Source organism: Pristis pectinata, chromosome 24 (assembly GCF_009764475.1).
Source record: "Pristis pectinata isolate sPriPec2 chromosome 24, sPriPec2.1.pri, whole genome shotgun sequence".
Classification (NCBI taxonomy): Eukaryota; Metazoa; Chordata; class Chondrichthyes; order Rhinopristiformes; family Pristidae; genus Pristis; species Pristis pectinata.
Window position 1 is genome coordinate 19935804 of NC_067428.1, and position 15356 is coordinate 19951159.

A 15356-nucleotide genomic window follows, 5' to 3' on the forward strand; every position below is an offset into this window, starting at 1 on the left:
CGAGTGGGGCACATACTGTCAGAGGTACTGGCTTTCAGGTCTGACAAACTGAGATTCCTCTGAGGTCGATTCCACAATTTCACAATTTGAAGAGTAGGAACTATTCCTCCCCCTGCCCCCCCACCCCCACAAACAACCCAATCTCAACCACTCCCCTCAACTCCCCCCCACTTCCCTCAGTGGGCCCCTCGGCCAATATTTCCTCCTTAACCCACACCAATGCAATACACAAGCAACAATACTTCAGAAACACAACATTGTCCTAAGATTGTACTGTGTAAGTGCAGCTATCTTTATTTTCTTTTCCTCCCCTTTTCTCTCTTTTTCTTTCTCTCTCTATCTCTCTGAATTTCATTTTTGCATTGCCTGAGAGCACTCTTTAAATGCAAGCATTTCTCTTGTTCATACTCTAATTGAAGATATTGGTGCACACTAAATGGAACTATCGAATTTAAGGACCTTGATCACCCACCAGTTTCTGCTCCCTACTGGACAGAGGTCTCCTTCAACATAATAATGGTTCTGCCGTTCATATGAAAAGCAAAGATTATAGTCATTGAGTTATACTGAACAGAAATTAGCCCTTTGGCACACTGGGACCCTGCTGACAATCAGAGACCCATTTACACCAATCTTACACCATTCCTATTCGATTCCCTCCAGATACCCTCAGCTCTTCCCAGATTTTATCACTCACCTACACACTGGGGGCAATTCACAGGGGGCAATTATCAACCTCTACACCTTTCGGATATAGGAAGAAACTGAAGCACCCGAGGGAAACCCACATAGTCACAGGGAAAACATGCAAAATCCATACAGTCAGCACTGGGAGTCAGGATTGATACTGGGTCGCTGGAGTTGTGAGGGGGCAGCACTACTAGCTGTGCCACTATGGGTGGTATTGGAAGCACTTTGGAGATATTGAGGAATAGAATGGTAGCTGGTCTCCCCTGATACATCTGCAGGTAGGGCATAGTTATGATGGTTGAAGTTATGTTTGACCTGAACTATGCACTTGAAACTGCAACAGAGGTAATACTTGTGAAAGAGTGGCTTAATAGGAGTTCAGATGTACTTTTGAAAGTGGTATACGCAAATGCAAATTGGGACAATTTTAATTTCAGTGCAGGTACTTCGAGTGATGAAAGCCATGGTGGCTTAGGATTGTGGAATAGAAAACACAAGTCTCTTTGGAGCAGGTTGTAGCAAAAGAAAATGTTTGGGAATCTCTGCTTAGTCACATCCTGAGATCAATTATTGCTGAGAGAAGTTTTGGTAATTGACAGCTGTTGTAAATTCTGCCCTTGGGGGCAGGGCCATGTTACTGAGACCAGGAAATCAGAAGGAAATAACAGGCTTACTGTTTTGTATATGTGTGGAGAGAATGTGGGCATGTGTTTTATGTGAGCGTGTACATCAATGGAGCATGAGTGATGATATACATGCACCGTTGTTGTGTGTGTGAGTATGTGGGTATAATGTAACCTCTGAGGGAGTGTGAGTTAATGAATATAAGTCGCACATGAATAGAGGGAGGGTGCTTGCGTATGCCTTGTGCAATTTTATATATTGTTATTTCAATTCTGCAGTAGCATCGTGATAATGTTATTGGGCTAGCAATTCAAAGGTCCAGAATAATGAGCCTGAGGTATGAATTTGAATCCCATCTCGAATTGAAGTTCAGTGAAATAAATAAATCTGGAATTTAAAAACAGTATTAGCATTGGCAGCCATGAAGCTGTCATAAACACCCATCTGATTCATTGACATTCTTCAGGTCAAGTAACTCCACACCCTCCACACGTGGACTCCAGACCTGCAGCAATGCGGTTGATTTCTAATTGCCCTCTGAAATAGTCAGTAAGGTACCAAATTCAAGGGCAATTAGTGCTGACCTGGCAACTCCAACATCTTGTGAATGAATCAATCAAACTTCCTTCAACCCCCAAAGCCAACTCTGAAGATCTCCTGTTGACACCCAGATTAAAACAGAAGTTCAAGGAGATAAAGATAACTTACACCAATGAGCACCTCTGGGTCCTTGCCAAACTCTTCATTGCCTGAATGGGAAAGAGAAAAGGCTTCAGTGAGGGTGTCATTTGGATGTATTTTAACCTACTGTCCATATGAGTTTGCTGAAAAATTATTTTTGCTGTCAGCAGTGTTGTGTTTTCTTTGGTTAGTGGACAGGACTTTTACCTCTTTTCTATTTTGCATACATGGTAGTATCCTATTTCATTCTTGTGGAATTGTGATTAGAAAAGGAAATAAAAATCCCAAAGCACTGTATGAAGAAGCACAGAGGGTGTTCTCCCCAATACCCTGGCCAAAATCTGTCCCTTGATCAACCTTACTACAGAAGTTTATTTCTTTATATTGTTACAACCACACCCATTCATAACTTACTTTGATGTAGCAGAAACATGAAAGACGTTTTCCAGGAGCGTTCTCAAACAAAGAATTGATACCATGGATTTTCTCTACTATTTTTGAGTTTTGAATCATGGATGGAATTACAAAATTGTTTTATTGGTTGTTCGCTTGGTTCAGCTGGTATCATCTCTGTAGCAGAAAACTGAGGGTTTAAATCCCATTGACAGCTGCTCATAAATTCTGCCCTTGCGGGCAAGACCATATTAACAAGCTCAGGAAATCAGATGGAAATAATAGGCTTACTGTTTTGAGTGAAGAGAGTGTGCGTGAACATTTGTGTTCTTTGTGAGTGTGTCAGGTGATGCAGCCATGTGGTGTTGAGGAAGAGTTGCACATCCAGATCTACTATCCTTAGGTGACACATTATACCAATACTCTGCCTACCCATACACATTTCAGAGGACAATTAAAGAGCCTATGGCAATATTCATCGTGGGTCAGTTCTCCAGGTGTGCAGCTCAGTGTTTGTCCCTGAAAGTCATCAAAGGCAGATGAGATTACAGGGTCTAGGGTTTCCTGCTTGTGGAATCTTGCTGTGCAAATGGCTGCTAGCTCTAAGTGATTGTACTACAAACTTGTGTGGAAGCAAATTGAGTTGATGAGCAGAGGTGAACGGATCAGTGCAATTTGGGACATGGTAGTAGGTGTGTCAAATTTTTAGATATGTCAAATTTACAAGAATAGATCAAGACAGAGGAATGTAAAACTGGTGGTAGTTCAGCTGTTAAGTTACCAGGTTAGTGATCAGAGATTTGGACTAATGATCTAAAAATATCCATGGCATCTGTGAAATTTAAATTCAGTTCCTAATCTAAAATTATAAGGAAAACACCAACTAGTTATCAGTAAAGATGGCCAGAAAACTACAGATTGTTAGAAAAGCGATTTGCTTTCACACTTCAGGGGAGAAATCTGCCCTCTTTACCTGATCTGGTCAATGTGTGACTGCTGATAAACCTGTGGTTGACTCTTAAAAGGCTCAGCAAATCACTCAATTGTATCCTAACTGCAATGCTGAAATAGGGAAAGGGTAGAACTGGATGGACCACTTGGCACTGAATTAGGTCAAAAACAAGGTTGTTCATAGTCCAGTTGACCTTGCAAAGTCCTTCTCACAACATCTAGAGACTGGTGCCTATAGTGGGAGAGCTGTCCCATAGACTGGTCATGCAACAATCTGACAAGGTTATCCATTCAGACAATGTCCTGCTCTACGGTGCAGTGGTACATCCTGTTCTATTTGAGAGGGAGAGGGACATACAGATGGGAGGGAGTAGCCATCAATGTTGACTCCAGACCCCATGAGGTCTCATGGCATCTATCATCCTCACTAGGCTGATGAATCAGGTCTCCTTGATGATGAAGAATACTTGGAAGAAGCAGCAGAGGAGCAAGGGCACAGAATGTACACTGGGTGGGTGAAGTCAATCTCCATCACCAAGAGTGACCTGGTAGTACCACCAATGGCCAAATTCTGAAAGGCCTATCTGCCAAATTGGTCTGTGAAGACATTTTTTCATTCAGAAGGTGATGAATAATTGGAATTATATAACTTGGAGGGTTATGGATATTCAGTCATTTGATTTCATTCAAAACAGAGATTGGTAGATTTTTGGACATAAGGAGAACCAAGGGATATGGAACAGGGAAGTACAAGGCAGAAGAGCAGTCATCACTTTGTTGAATGGCAGAACAGGCTTGGCCTGAATGGCCTCCTCCCATTCCTATTTCTTATGCCCTTACATTCACGTGTTGCTTCTTTGCTCTGGGTCTGTCATGAAACTCTGTCTCTAATTGCACTTCTGGAGTATTTTCACCAGAAGGACTGCAGTATTCATGAATCTGGTCCACTGCAACCTTCTCAAGGGGACTTAGGTTTGGGGAGTAAATGCTGGTGTTACCAACAACACTTGGATCCTAAAAAATAAATGGAAGACAAGGAGCAGGCTGGATATTCAGTCTGGAATAGTACCAGAGGATTGGAGGAAGGCAAATGTTGTTCCTTTGTTCAAGAAAAGTAATAGGGATAATCCTGGGAATTATAGACTAGTGAGTCAGTGGTGGGCAAACTATTGGAGAGGGTTCTTAGGCACAGGATTTACAAGCATTTGGAGAAGCATAGTCTTATTAAGGATAGTCAGCTCTGTGAGGGGCAAGACATGCCTCACGAGTCTAATTGAGTTTTTTGAGGAGGTGACAAAACAAATTGATGAAGGTAGAGCAGTGGATGTGGCATATATGGACTTTAGTAAGGTGTTTGACAAGGTTCCCCATGGTAGGCTCATCCAGAAAGTCATGAGGCATGGGATCCATGCAGACTCGGCTTGCCCATAGAAGGCAGAGGGTGGTAATAGATGGAGAGTATTCCACCTGGAGGTCGGTGACTAGTGGTGTTCCACAGGAATCTGTTCTGGGACCCTTGCTCTTTGTGATTTTTATAAATGACTTGGATGAGGAAGTGGAAGGATGGGTTCGTAAGTTTGCAGATGACACGAAGGTTGTTGTGGATAATGTAGAAGGTTGTTGTAGGTTACAACTGGATATAGACAGGATTCAGAGTTCAGCGGAGAAGTGGCAGATGGAGTTCAATCTGGAGAAGTGTAAAGTGATACACTTTGGAAGATCGGACTTGAAGGCAGAGTACAAGGTTAATGGCAGGATTCTTAGCAGTATGGGGGAACGGAGGGATCTTGGGGTCCAAGTCCATAGATCCCTCAAAGTTGCTGCACAAGTTGATAGGGTGGTTAAAAAGGTGTGTGGTGTGCTGGCCTTCATTAGTCGGGGGATTGAGTTCAAGAGCCACGAGGTAATGTTGCAGCTCTATAAAACTCTGGTTAGACCACACTTAGAATATTGTGTTCAGTTCTGCTCGCCTCATTATAGGAAAGATATGGAAGCTTTAGAAAGGGTACAGAGGAGATTTACCAGGATGCTGCCTGGATTAGAGAACATGTCTCATGAGGGAAGGTTGAGTGAGCTGGGGCTTTTCTCTTTGGAGTGACACAAGATGAGAGGCAACTTGATAGAGGTGTATAAGATTATAAGGGGCATAGATAGAGTGGACAGCCAGCACCTTTACCCCAGGGCAGCAATGGCCAATACCAGAGGGCATCAGTCTAAGGTCAGGGGAGGTAAGTTTAGTGGAGATGTCAGAGGTAGGTTTTTCTCACAGAGAGTGGTGGGTGCCTGGAAAACACTGCCGGGGGTGGTGGTAGAGGTTGATACAATAGAGACATTTAAAAGACCCTTAGATAGGCACATGGATGTAAGAAAGATGGAGGGTTATAGGCTGTGGAGGAGGGAAGGGTTAGATTGATCATCGAGTAGGTTTATACAGGTCGGCACAACATCATTAGCCAAAGGGCCCGTACTGTGCTGTGTACTATGTTCTATGAGGTAACAAAGGCCTGGATGAGGGTCAGCAGCAGGTAAACTGAGGCAGGAGTTAAGAAGGAGGCAGGGACTGTCTTGACACAAGAACCCCTGTCAACCACCATCAGTGGTGTTGAAGACAGATGACTGATACTTTCCCTACCTGCAGCCTATTTATTCTTCTCACCTCATCCCATGCCACACAGTACCTGCAGGTGCGTGTCAGAGACTAAAACATTCCACAAATCTTTTGCATTCTATGGCAGTGCTTTGCTACACCAACTCATTGTGCAACCTGATACTTTATAAAACAAGAACATTGCTGTATATTGCAGAAGAAATCATTGGCAGCACAGGTTTACATTATCACTTCAACAAGTAAAAGTTTATCCCAAAAGGAAAGTTTGTCCTAACGGGGAGAATGATGCAGGAGCAGAATGGCATACTTTTGAGCCACAGACTGGGTTTTGTCCTTGGCTACCAAATTTCTGACTGTTGCATTTTACTGACTGAAGATTGAGCTGATTGTCAGGAGCACAGGGGCAAGATTGGGGGCAGGCAGTGTCTTGTCAAGGTTGAGTCATTTTATGCAGCAAGTTGTGATGGTGTGGAAGCCGCTGCCTGAAGGTTATGGAAATAGAATCACAGAATCACTGGAAGGCCATAACATGGAAGAAGGTTATTTGACCCATTGACTCTATACCAGCTTCACGCAAGAGCTATCCAATATGTCTTACCTCTTTGTCTTTTTCCTGCAAACATCAAGGAACTAAAGAAGGATTACACAGGTTGGAGAACCATGAAGCCCCTCTTTGACTCCCCGATTCACTGGTGGGAGACAACCCAGGAGAACATCAAGAGGTTCTTCATCCTCAAAGGTGTTCAGAAAACTACACAGAGTCAGAGGGAACTGCACCAACTCCGGACAGACTAGCAGCAACTTCTCATTCTGCAGTTGAGGGGGGGGGGGGTGGATGTGAGAGAGGAACTCTGAGAGGAGAAGAGCCGGCAAGCTGCACTCTTTGCCTCTGAATCCTCGAAGATCATCTTCAGATCCAGGGTCCGCTTTGTGGAACAGGATGAGATGTGTTCATGCTTCTTCTTCCAAAAGGTTCACAGGGGGAGCTCTGTGATCCACAGCCTTAAGGATGAGGATGGCTCAGTAACATCCTCACAGACAGACATACTGAGGATCTGCAGATCCTTCTATGCCAGTCTGTATGACAGTAAGACCACAGACAGCACAGCCTCCCAAAACTTCCTGTCCTCTATCACAGAGGTGCTAGATGACAGTAAGCAGGAGGGTCTGGATCATCTACTGACTCTGGATCTGAAGATGATCTTCGAGGATTCAGAGGCAAAGAGCACAGCTTGCCGGCTCTTTACCTCTCAGAGTTCCCCTCTCACATCCACCCCCCCCCCCCTCGACTACAGAAGGAGAAGTTGCTGCTAGTCTGTCTGGAGTTGGCACAGTTCCCTCTGGCTCTGTGTAGCTTTCTGAACATCCACCTCCCTCGATTCCATACGTTCCCTTGGCACAAATAAAACTCCCGGAAGTGACGGTTTATCGGCAGATTTGTACTTGGCTCTGTGTGATTGGATGGGTCCAGACCTGCTGGAAGTGTACAACGCTATGCTTCTGGGTGGCAGAACGTCAGCCTCCATGAGCAAGTGCATTATTACCCTCATTGACAAGCAGAAGGGAGAAAAGGAGGACATCAGGAACTGGAGACCCATGCCACTTTTGAATGTGGACTGTAATATCCTGTCCAAAGACATCACCAACCGAGTCAAGTCTGCTCTGGAACAGGTGACCCACCCATACCAAACCTGTGCTGTACCTGGCAGGAAAATCTCTCTAACAGCCTTGTGCTGCTCAGGGACATCATTGCTTATGTGCAGGACAGAGGGGTGGGTGCATGCCTGCTCAGCTTGGACCAAGAGAAGGCCTTCGACAGGATATTGCACCGTTACATGCTGGGCGAGCTCTCCAAAATGGGTTTCGGGGAGGGAATCAGAGATTGGATCCCACTGCTCTACACAGATCTCCGTAGTGCAGTCCAAATCTATGGGTGGGAGATCGATAGTTTCCCCATCAAGTCTGGAGTCAGACAGGGTTGTCCACTCTCCTGTCTTGTTTGTGTGCTGCATAGAACCCTTTGCCTACCATAAGGAAGGACGAGAGCATAAGAGGGGTGACGTTGCCAGGCAGTGGAGTCACACAAGTCAAAACCTCCCTGTGCATGGACGATGTCACCGTCTTCTGCTCGGATCCACGGTCAGTTTGCAGATTGATCAGCATCTGCGACCAGTTTGAATTGGCATCCGGGACCAGAGTCAATCGCAGGAAGAGCGAGGCCGTGCTCTTCGGTAATTGGCCCGACCGATCCAATGTCCCTTTCACTGTCAGGTCCGATTACCTGAAGGTGTTGGGGGTCTGGTTCGGAGGGGTTGAGGCGTGTAACAAGAATTGGCTGGAGTGGATTGGGAAGATCAAACAAAAATTGGGTTTGTGGAAATGGCGTTCTCTGTCAATAACTGGGAAGAACTTGGTCATCAGGTGCAATGTGCTCTCAGGGCTGCTGTACTTGGCACAGGTGTGGCCTATTCCTCACTCCCCTGCCTCGGTAATCACCTGGGACATCTTCCAGTTTATCTAGGGATCCAAAATGGCACAAGTCTGATGGGTCATGCTGCACAAGTCCTCTGAGAACCTCTGAGAATCGGGGCAAAAGTGTACCCAATGTTGCCCTCATCCTGATGACCACCTTCATGTGTGGCTGTAACAGTCGGTGTGTGGACCTCAAGTACGTGGGCACCAAGTGTTACTACATGCTGAGGTTCTACCTGTCCCTGGTGCTGTGAAAGATAGGCCTGGTCCTTCTACCGCACAACGCCCCAATCAGCTGGACGTTGCCACACTACCTGTCCTTTGTGGAAGGGTTCTTGCAAGTAAGCACCTTTGACCACAAGTCCATCAGACAGTGGTCAGTGCAGAACGTACTGCAGACACTGCGGGACAGGGACACTATGGATTCCGTGGATTTCTTCCTGGAGCAAATGGTCCAAACCATATGGCAGAACGCCTCATCGCCAGATCTGACCAACGAGCACCAAGACCTCGCTTGGCTGGCAGTGAGAGGTGCCCTCCCAGTCAGAGCTTTCTTCTATAGACAACATATCACCCCTAATGTATGCTGCCCTCGGGACGGCTGTGGTGGGGAAGAAATGGTCACCCACCTCTTTGTAGACTGCGGGTTTGCTAAGAAGGTGTGGAGAAGGATGCGAGGGTCCGTGTCTGGTTCACCCCCAGCAGCTGCGTAACAGAGGACTCTCTGTTCCCAGGGACACACACCGAGATAGACATCAAGTGCTGCTGGAAGGTCATCAACTCGGTGAAGGATCCCTTTTGGTCAGCCTGAAACTCATTGTTCTTCCAGCACAGCAAGATGTCCGTAAGGGAATGCTGCCAATTGGCACAGCTCAGGCTGCAGGAGTACGTGCTGAGGGATGCACTGAACCTCAGTGCAGCCAATGCTAAGGGTCTGTGGGGAAGAACTACAGTTTGGGCTCCTTCTGCTACTGCACATGGAGGGGATGAGTAGGGTGGGGAAGCCCCTCGAACAATGAAAGGGGCATCACCTCAGGGAGCCACATAAGTGGTAATGGTGCTGTGCTTGTGTGTTTTTTTTCTTTCCTTAAGTTTTACACTACTGAATGCAACAACCATGAATGTTAAGCCTTCGTATTTTGCAGTGTTCTTCCTTTGTATATATTTCTCTTAGTATGAATAAAGTTTATTTCTGAAATATTTTATTTTATTTTCTTATCCAGTTCCCTATTGAATGTTACAATTCAACCTGCCTCCACTACTTCATTAGGGCATTCAAGATTCAAACCACTCCCTGTGTAAAAAAATATTTTCTCATCAGTTTGATTTGTTTGCCAATAACCTTAATTCCTGGATATCTGTTTTTGAGCTTTCCTCTGTTGTGAACAATTTTTCTTCATGCAGATCCTTCATGATTTTAAATATCTCTATCAGATCTGCTCCTAACCATTCCAAGGAGAAAAGCACTCCAGTCTATCTGTAAAACTATAGTCCCTCATTCTTGGAATTATTACATCCTCTTCATATCTTTCCAAAAAAATAGATTCAACAATGATTTTCCAAGTGGTGCCCTTGAAATATCTGCATGTCTCTGAGGAAAGAACAGGGCAGAGGGACTAATTGGAGAGCTCATTCACAGAAGCAGCAGAGGCTTGATAGACAGAGTGGTAATCCCCTGAACTGTGTGGATGCTATGAAGATAGGTAAAGACAATTGAAATCCATGGAGACAATAGCTTCTTTGGTGAAGGCACGAAAGAAAGCAAGTAATCAGTGCTGTTTATGAAGGAACAAAGACATGCAGTGAAATAATCTTTATTCATGAACTCAGGACATCCCCAAAGTGTCTTACAGACAATTAAATACTTTTTGATAGCATCTTGCATTTACATGGTGTCATTACTGTGACAAAGATTTCAAAGGTGCTTCACAGAAGTGTTTTCAAACCAAATTTAACACTCAGCCACATATTAGGGAAATGAGTAAAAGCTTTATCAAAGAATTAGGCTTTTAAGCAGCTTTTTAATATAGGTATGGTTGAATGGGGGATTTGATTGAGGTGTACAAAGTTATTATGCATTTAAATAGTGTAAATTGAGAGACACCATTCTGATTGGTAGGGAATCAAGGAGCAGAGGACAAAGATTTACAGTGACTGGCAACAAATCTAGGGGTGATGTGAACAAAATCTTTTTAATGTTGTTTTGATTTGATTGCAATGCCTGAAAGAGTGGTAGATGCTCATTCAAGAGTGTCTTTCAAAAGGGGAATGGATAAATAAATGAAGGCAAAAAGTTGCAGGGCTATGAAGAAGGAGCAGGGAAATGGGACCGATTGGGTTGTTTGACAAAAAGCCATACAGGGTCAGTGCAAGGTCATCTACTGTTCACTAACAATTCTATAACTCCATGAAGGACATGTAGAGAGGCAAAAAGGCTCGGGGGGGGGGGGGGCTTAAAGAATTTGATAGTTGAAGGCACCACTGCCACTGGTGAAGTGATTATATCCAGAGATGATCAATGAGCCGAAATGGAGGAACACGAAGAGCTCAGAAGATTTTTAAGCTGGAGGAGATTGTCAAAGTCAAAGTCGAGTTTATTGTCATATGCACAAGTACATGTATGAACAGGTGCAATGAAAAACTTATTTGCAGCAGCATCACAGGCACATAGTACCAGAGACAATTTTCACAAGAAAAACATGTTAAACCTAGATTGTACAAAATTATACAAGAAAGAACACAATTAGAACAAAAAGTCTGTTGTAGTGTAAAGTGGTCAAAGTGATTATGAAGATATATCTGATGTTTTAATATCTACCTCTTTGGCCAAACATTTGATCGTCTATCCTATCTCAATACATGGCTCACCATCAATTATTTTGCTGAATGTTTCTTAGCATTTTTCATTATGTAAATGATGGTTGCTGAGTTCTCCAGCATTTTGTGTGTCAATGTGTTATAGTGAATAAAATCAGACTGATTTTATTCACTGTGACACATTGACAAGCCAAGCCCATGCACAAGTGGTTGGGCATTGAAGTCTCCTATTCAGTGCTTTCTCCCTCTCAGGACTCCTTTAACAGGCGGCTAAGTAACAAACTCATTTCAACTGGCCAGACAACTGGCTAAATACATTAATATTCTTCAAATTCAGGGCTGTTAGTCAGCTTGCATTGATCTGACCTGAAGCTGTTCTGTTCACTGCTTAACTCCCCATAGCTTGTCCCAATTACACGGAGATGAAATCGCTTTGTTTGTACACGAGTATTGTGTTTGCACTTTGATCTCATGACGTCAGTTCTATGTATATACCTTTAACTTGCTAGCTGACACCACAGAAGAAATCCTACTGAACTCTGGCTGAGAACAAACTTCTATCAGGCCAATCATTAATTATTGTTCCCTCCCCACTCTCCATCACAATTGTCTCCCCTCTTCTCATGATGAGGCTAACAACTTGCTTAGGTACAATCCCACAGGCCCAGGCTCACTCACTTCAGATCACATCAGATCAGATAAGATTAGCTTATTGTCATATACACCAGGATGCAATGGATTCCTTGCTCGCATGAAGCTCACAGAGTAAACAGTATACATCATAAATAATAAATACAACAATAAGTAAACTAATGAGTGCAAAACAACAGAATGGTGCACAGATTGTCATGCAACCTGAAGTAATGCAAGAAGAAATGGTAAAGTGATAATAACAGAATAACGTTATTACTGGAGGGTCCAAGAACATGGCAGCACCCTGGGAAGGGGATGTGAAAGAGCTGATTGGTTCAGAAGTCTGATAGTACTGGGGAAGAAGCTGTTCCTGAGTCTGGTCATCTGGGCTTTCAAGCCCCTGTATCTTCTCCCAGAAGATAAAAGAGAGAAAAGGGAATGGCCAAGGTGGCAGGCATCCATGACGATACTATTGGCCTTCCTTTGCTTGGCATGAAGACACTTTGCTGTTGTTTAGTATGATGTGCATAAAATTACGAGAAGCCTAGGAATTGTGGGCAGGAAAGCTCCATTTCCCTTAGCAGGAAGGTCAATAACTAGTGGACATAAATTTAAGGTAGTAAGTAGAATGACTGAACGGAAAATGAGGAAGAAATGTTTTCACCCAGAGAGTGCGTGGGTTTTGAGCAGGGGAGGGTTTGGAACTCAATGCTTAAAAGGATGCTGGAGGCTGAACCTATTCTCACATTCAGAAAGTACCTGGTAAATTATCACTCACCTCTTTGCAGAATGTGGATTTGCTAAGATGGAGTGGAGAAGGATGGAAGGATCCTTGTCATGGTTCATCCCAAGCTGTTGTGTAACAGAGGACTATCTGATTTACGGCTGTTCCCAGTGATGCATGTAGAGATGGACTTCAAGTCCTGCTGGAATATCATCAACTTGGTGAAAGACGCTCTTTAGTCTGCCCGAAACTTCTTGGTCTTCCAGCACAGCGAGATGTCTGTAAGGGAATGCTGCCGACTGGCACATTCCAGGGTGTAAGAGTATGTGCTGAGGGACACACTGAAGCTTGGTTTAGCCAATGTAAAGGCTCTTTGGGGAAGGACCACAGTCTGGGCTCCTTCCGCTACTGGATGTTGAAAGGCTGAGTCCAGTGGGGAAGCCCCTCAGACATTGCATAGGTCTAGCACCCCATGAGTGCTTTGTAAAACAAAATCTGCTAACACTACTGAATGTATTGACCAAATGACACAAAGAATGTAAAAAGTTTTGTGCTATGTTTATTCATTTGTACATATTTTTATTATGAATAAAGTTTATTTTTTGAAATTAAAGTATGGACCAGGAGTCGGAAAGTAGGTGTAGTCTACCTAAATCTATTTAGGTCAGTATGCTTATGATGGATAAAATGATCTCCTTGTGTGCCATCTCAAAAATTAACTAGAAATGATTATGAAATGGTGGAATCTCACACTCAAAATGTTTATTTTATTTCTTCATTTGCAGTTCTGGATGTTGTGGTCAGCACTAATAGCCCATCCAAAATTTGCCTTTGAGAAGATGGTGGTGAACCACCTTCTTGAATCGCTACCGTCCTACTGGTGATGTTAATAGGTTAATACCCTGCGGGGAAGGTTTGTGTGCTGGTGAAGGGATTAGGGTTGCTGCAAGGTGTGTTTGTTTATACTTCATGAAAGCGAAACATCCCTTTTCAGTTGATTTACCAATGGCAACATGACTCTACGAAATAAGTGTTTGACGGTTCCACGATCAACTACTGAAGAAGTCCATCAGAGACAGGCATGAAAATGCTTTATAATCTCATTCCAGCCATCACTGTTGATTCCTCATTCCCTCAGGATAGCTGACCTGCCTCCCCAGGACCTTTGTAAATCTCTGACATACCCAGATGATGTTTTTATTTAGAATGTGACTGCACTCATTGCTGTCAATAATCTGAAATGAAGGATCATCAACAATAACACACCTGACCCTAGGTCCTTTCTAACAGGGATCAAATAGCCACAACTCCCACTGTTCACTCTCAGCACTCCCACCAGGTCAGCAAACTTCTGCTTTTTGTTTTGGTTTCATGTTAACTTTTACTTTGGTCACTGTTTAAAAGCCCAAGTGCTTCAAATGGAGCACCGTTGTGTTGTCCCCTTGCAAGTTCTTCTAAGCAAGTGGACCACAGCATGGTGGAAAGGCCAGAAGCCCCTTTATTGAATTTCCTCTCTTAAGGTAATGGGTTAGACCTAACTTAGCCACCACTGATAACTGGGAAACGGCCCCTTAGTGATCCATACAGCTACTTACACTTCTCCATCTCCTTTATTACTGTTTGTGGAATCCTGCTGTGCAGGATCAGGCTGCTGCATTTCTTGATATTTCAGCAGTGGCCACAGTCCATTTGGGATGTTCCATGGCTGGAGATGTTCCATGAATTTTGAGGCTCTTCCATTTTGTTTAGATCAGAAATGGAGTGAGAAAACACAGTGTGTCCCAAAACTGGTTGGCAGTTTTCCAAAGTCTTGGTGAAATCAGTTTCCCTTGCTGATTTGTAAGATCCTAGATAATTTCTGAAGAATGTTCTACCAGGGTTCAGCTGCTCAACAATTCTCAGACAACTGACTCATTCTGGGAATTGCCAACATCTGTTGAACCCCTTGAAGCCAGAAACTTCCAAGATCAATGTCTGTTCCACACACAAACACAGAGTTAATTTATATAATTTCCATGAATTGTCGACACCTTTCAAGACAAAGAACTATTTTAATATTACTGAGTTGTGTTTGTGTGTTTGTGCGTGTGTGTTTGTGTGAGTGAGTGTGTGTGTGTGTGCATTTGTGTGTCTGTCAGTGTATGTGTGTTTTTGAGTACATACGTGTGTGAATGTGTGTTTGGGAATATGTATGTGTGTGAATGTGTGTGTATGTGTCTGTGAGTGTGTACATGAGACTTTAAGTTTGTGAGTACATGTGTGTGAGTGCTTTTGTGGGTGTGAGTGTGTGTGTGCAAGTCTCTGTGTGTGTGTCTGTGTGTGTGTGTGAGTGTGTGCATGTGTGTGTGTCCAGGTGTGTGTGTGTGTGTGTGTGTGTGTGTGTGTCCGTGTGTCCAGGTGTGTGTGTGTGTGTGTGTGTGTGCACGCGCACGCATGCGTGAATGTTTGTCCGTGGCTATGGATCCAGGTGAGTGAGTGTCTAGGGCAGCATCTATTGCTTATCCCTAATTGAGAAGATAGTGTTGAGCACCTTTCTTGAACTGCTGCAGTCCTCTGGTACAGGTACTCCCACAGTGCTATTGGAAAGGGAGTTCCAGGATTTACACCAGGCAATAATGAGGGTTTGGCGATGGATTTCTAAGTCAAGATGCTGCGTGATTTACGGGGGAAACTACAAGTGATGGTATCTCCATGTGTTTATTGCTCTTGTCCTTCTTGGTGTTGGAAGGGCTTTGGGAAGTCAGAGGCTAGTGCGGAATATGC

General features: G+C 43.9%; 1 protein-coding gene across 1 annotated transcript in view; it reads right to left on the bottom strand.

The window, feature by feature from the left end:
• Window positions 1-15356, bottom strand: part of rgmd (RGM domain family, member D) — an 86810-nt gene that overhangs the window by 37179 nt on the left and 34275 nt on the right. Inside the window, exon 2 of the mRNA XM_052037941.1 lies at window positions 2023-2063. Coding sequence (XP_051893901.1) covers window positions 2023-2060 — 38 coding nt within the window. The 5' untranslated portion in view covers window positions 2061-2063. The remainder of the gene's footprint in view (window positions 1-2022; window positions 2064-15356) is intronic.